We start from the raw sequence: 5,053 nt of genomic DNA, 5'->3' as shown, positions 1-5,053 counted from the left end.
CAATGAAATTTTTAAGAAGGGCATATATCTTCAACGTTCTCATGGATGGATAATAGCATAGTCAACTGATACTAAATGCATTACTTAATGTGAAAAATGCATTTATTAAGGAATATTTAGAACATCCATGGTATAACACTTAGGCAAAAAGCTCAGAAACTTTTTTGAGTTTTTATGAGCCACTTCAAAGACATGAGTGTTCTTTCTCAAGGACTTAAAAACTATGAGAAGATCAATTTTTATACTAGTTAGAGAGTATCTAATTGCTTGATGCATTATGAAGCCTTATATTTGTACAAGCCTGAATAGACTTAGGAGTAACCACTCTGGTAACGATTTATAGTTCCCAAGCCTAAGCATCCAAGGCTCCTCTATCACCTAGATTGGTTGTTTCAAAATGATACTAAAGTATTCCAACTAGCTTAATTGAAATTATATCATCGTTTAAGAGAATAAATGAGCTTTTCTTGGATGATTGATGTTTGACAGAACATGTGAATTGGGTTGCCCCCTTAGTTGAATAGTTGAATGAGGGGAGCTTGATGAGAATTCAATTGGGTTTCCTCATCATTAGTGTAGAGTGTTATGCGAATGTGCAAATGGCAATTGGTGTGAGCTTGAAATTGAGCCCAATCTAAAATGTATTGCAAATTTTACAAAGAAAAGCTTCAAAATTTGGTTGCGAAGCATGACCTTCAAGATTCGAAGATGAAGTATTAAGACCTTGGAACATTTTTAGGTAAAATGCAATCACATGGTGCTTGTGATTTGATTCAAAACTTCCTCCAAGCTTATTGTAGGGGTTTGCCAAGACCCACTAGCTCAAGTGGTAGTGAGATGGTATGATAAATTCAGGATTAAGGGTTCCATCCTCAGAGGAAGTGGTGAAGGGCACCTTGTACGATGTAAATAAAAGTGACGATGGCTCCACTGGGCTTGTCATTAGGGTGGACGTTATAATGGGACCGCATGTTGAGTTGGAAGGCAAGGGTATGAGCACTCCTTGATTACACGAGTTGATGTGTGCAGTGACATTGAATGAATACAATATCACAATTTGTTGCAGGAGTTTGTGAGTGCTACGAAAAATGTTTTTAGCGAACGCTACATGGAGGAAGGGGGGGGGTGAACGAGTGTGTGCTTCTTGTCACTCCTACCATAATGTGAGAGAATCTAGTCACAAAAGATGATAATGCAGAAAAGAACATTACAAAAGGCAGCTAAGTGTACTGAGAGGGGCCTAACTCCCTCGTGTAAAAAGGAAGGGGGGCCAAAAGAAAGATTGTATCGTATTGTTATTGTATTATTGTTCAACCCAGACAGGAGAGAGAGAGAGAGAGAGAGAGAGAGAGAGAGAGTGGCTCTAGAGAGACGAGAACCGTGGCCTGTACAGATAAAGCATCCATGCCCGCTGGCTTTCGAAGCGATACACATTCGAAACCCTAGCGCAGGCGCACTCGGAGTCTCAGTCGCAGCCCCAGCCCCAGTCCCGGCACCGGTTCCCTGCTTCAGTTTTGCTTTCCTTGAATCCTAACAGAGCATTGGGGTTCCACACACAGCACAGAGACTGCAGATGCACCGAGGTCTTTCCCTCACTCCGCCCCGTTGTCGTACAGCAGGCCCTTTCGAGCTCTTCGGAACAGACTAGTGGCGCCGTCCCTCGTTCGTATTTCAGGAGTGTTATTTGAAGGAACGCAAGAGCCACCGCATTAATACCAGCGTCTGGGCCGACACCCTGCCAGTTGCCCCAGATTTTTTGGCTGGCTGGCAGCAGAGGTTGCGTAATTCGGGTTCTGTGGGATGGCATCCCCACAAAGTAAGTGGATGTCTTTCCTGGACGATATTGAGGATCAACCTCAGCTATTTTGGTGCGGCCTCAATGAGCAGGCGGACCTGAGGTGTGAGCTTTTTGGCGATACGATACAATTTACTTCTATTCTGGTTTTGAGAAAACATGTAGTAGGTTGCAAAGAATAGTCCATTCTATGCTTGACAACGCAATGCGTCTTCTGCTATCATCTTTATGCGATTCTCAATTTCATGTCAGTGAGAGACGTTACACATTTGAACGCAGATAATTAAAACAGCGCATGTCTCTTGGTTAGGGGCTAAAATTGTCCCCCATACCTGGTGCATTTGTGTATCGGTAAGGGATGTATAGTATTTGTGGTTCAAGTTCTGTTTTTCCTCTTGTGATACAAGCAACCTGTTATGGAGATAAACTGCAGATGGTACTTGTATCTTTACAGATGCAATTTACTGTTTTATCATTGTTGTGATGGAATCACATCACATGCATGGATAAGGGAAGGGCACGTAAGGCCCCTCTGTGGCAATTGTCCGGGAGGGAGGAGGCTTTTATTCTTCTGCTTATTGTCAGCTTTTATCAATACTGTGATTGTGTTATGAAATTACATTTGTGCACCCATTTTACCTGCCTTTTTTCTAGGACAAATTTCTTTCTTACCCTTTCATGCTTTAATTCTGTTTTATCCATTTGACATAATGGGCGTGCCATCTCTTTGTGCATGTCAGCGAATGACATGCAATATACACTGTATTTGGATTGTGTGGGCAAGTTTATGGTGGTTATTCTGACAACCCAAGTAATTAGGTGATCACATGCAAATAATTGTGGGTAAAAGTTTGAAGTGCTGATTAGATCTTCATAGCAATTGATCAATGGTTTGCTGTCAGCTGTACCACGCTCATTAATAGTCATCTGAAGTGTGTGGAGGAAAATCATGCTTCCAGGATAGCCTAATTAGCAGTGTACTTATGCACACTATGTGGCTTGGTAATTATTCCATGTTTGGGCTCAGTAAATCTAGTAACAATGCAGCTGCACTTTATCCATTCTGTATGGTGCTGATTTTGATGTAATAAAATGAGGTGAAGAATGTTGTGTTGATTTGCTGCTCCCGTTCACTGAAATACCTTATATTTGTGTATTTGCACATTATAAAGTAAAAGCAAGATTCTCATAAGATATCAAGTGCATGCCAGAAGCCCAAAAAAAAAAAGAAAACAGAAAAGGAAAGCAGACCACAAGTCTATTTGTAGATTCAGTCTAGAATAGCTTCAGGTTTTTTGGGTCTAATCTTTTATGCTGAATTTGTGTTACAGTGTTGACAATAGTTGCTGCAGAAAGGATATAGATGAGCCGGAGAAAACATCCTCTAGAAAGAGGTACCTCTGTTCAGTATTTTTTTTAAAAAAATGCAGTTGTCTTCACATTTATTTTTGCTGTTTCGGTATCTGCAAATTTCTATCTTCCGAGAAAGTTTGTGCATAGTTGTTTCATTTGTATCTCTTTGAACATGGATATGGAGCACTCTCATTTTCTGGTGGATGAAGTTCCATTGCATTAGATATCCTTGTCTACTGTGCTGGACAAAAAGGAATATGTCTGGGGTGCTACTGTTATCAGTGTATTGTCACTGATCTTGGTAAGCCATGGATTAATTTGTTTAAGGCTTCTGGCATTCTCTGGAATGCTTTTGCCATGATGGTCTAATCTAAACTCAAATTATTCCAGTCATCTTTGACCAAAATGGGTGATGGTATGAAGAGGTCAATCTTGAAGTGATCTTACAAGGTTTTAGATTATGATGTTTCACATGAACAAAATTTTCTACAGACATCAGATATTCTCAGTTGTGTGTGCCTGACTGAAATTGTTCTCATCATTGAATGTGACTCAATGATGCTAGTGTCTTTTGATGTCATTTGAAGGTCTCGGAATGAATCTTGTGGTGGGAGTTCTACCAAGGCATGCAGGGAAAAGATGCGCAGAGATCGTCTTAACGACAGGTGTATTGATTGGTGTGTTATTTTCAATGATGGGTACTGTTTGTCTGGGTTTGGGCAGCAACTTGAAGGGGGAACACTCAGTCTTGCATTCGACTAATGGTATAGCTTCGGTTATGCGATGTGCCAGGTTTTTGGAGTTAAGCACGCTTTTGGAGCCAGGTCGACAACCAAAGACTGATAAGACTGTCATTCTTTCTGATGCCCTTCGCACACTGCAACAGTTGAAAGCTGAAGCTCAGCAACTGAAAGACTCAAATGAGAAACTTCGTGAAGCCATTAAAGAGTTGAAGGTTTGGCACAAATGTTTGCTGATATTATGCCATTAGACTGAGTTGAGTCAAAGAAAATAGAAACAACAATAACAGAAGTTTTATATTTTTACAGGCTGAGAAAACAGAGCTTCGAGATGAAAAGCAGAGGTTGAAAACTGAAAAGGAGCAACTGGAACAGAAAGTCAAAGCACTCACAATACCTCCAGGTTATATGCCACACCCTGCGGCATTTCATGCAGCAATGGCAGCATTTGCTGCACAGAGTCAGGCTGGAAATAACAAGGCCAATCCTTTACCTAGTTTTCCAGGAATGGGTATGGGAATGTGGCAATGGATGCCTCCTGCTGCACTGGACACATCCCAGGACCACATACTTAGGCCACCAGTTGCATAGATTGTCTTATGTCCTTGTTTTAACATTGTTGTGGTGAAGGGCCTGCCTGTGTCATTGGTGCCCTCCCTGAATAATGCTGGATCATGGTACTATCTTCTCGACACAATTAGAACCATTTTGGTGAAGTATTTTGTATTGAATGCTTGATCCAGCAGGCTACTGACTATTCTCTGTATTGCCACTCTTTCCCCCTTGTATTCTCCTGCACAATGGAAGGAACAGGTGTTCAAGCTTCATACTCTGCTTTTCATTTGTTTTACCTGAAATATGTACATTGAGGTGGCCTTTTGTTGTACCATTTTAGAGGAATGAATGTGGCTGATAAAGTATTATATGCATTGTGGCTATGCTCATGGATTGTAGCACAGAAAGGTGTCCCTTCAAATATGTATCGTTTTATGTCTATATTCTTGTACCATTGTATGTCTATATTCTTAAAAACGACTGAATAATGTTGCTACGTCTTTGTGTGGAGTTCACATAAAAATGTAATACTGCCTTATAAATTGCTGTTGGCAGTGTTTTCACTGATGTTGGAAGGCTTGTGGAAACCCCAGGCACAAATGTCAGCCTC

The 5,053-nt window shown here is 40.9% G+C and overlaps 1 protein-coding gene across 2 annotated transcripts; it reads left to right on the top strand.

Moving 5' to 3' along the window:
* The first annotated feature begins 1,328 nt into the window (after positions 1-1,328).
* Positions 1,329-4,715, top strand: LOC148013326 (transcription factor ILR3-like). 2 transcript variants are annotated; one of them, XM_087668101.1, is made up of 5 exons: positions 1,329-1,898; positions 3,127-3,189; positions 3,736-3,813; positions 3,941-4,103; positions 4,198-4,715. In XM_087668101.1, exons 1-5 carry the CDS (start codon positions 1,801-1,803, stop codon positions 4,477-4,479), a joined length of 684 nt encoding a protein of 227 aa, XP_087524227.1. In that variant the 5' UTR covers positions 1,329-1,800; the 3' UTR covers positions 4,480-4,715. The 2 variants fall into 2 exon arrangements, with proteins under 2 accessions (XP_087524227.1, XP_087524226.1); XM_087668100.1 differs by having other exon boundaries at positions 3,736-3,825.
* Positions 4,716-5,053: the final 338 nt, after the last annotated feature.

This window comes from Lygodium microphyllum, chromosome 26, assembly GCF_053477565.2.
Source record: "Lygodium microphyllum isolate KBCC chromosome 26, Lygodium_microphyllum_v1.1.10, whole genome shotgun sequence".
Taxonomy (NCBI): domain Eukaryota; kingdom Viridiplantae; phylum Streptophyta; class Polypodiopsida; order Schizaeales; family Lygodiaceae; genus Lygodium; species Lygodium microphyllum.
The sequence above is the reverse complement of the archived record's forward strand: the minus strand, read 5'-3'. Positions and strand labels throughout refer to the sequence as shown.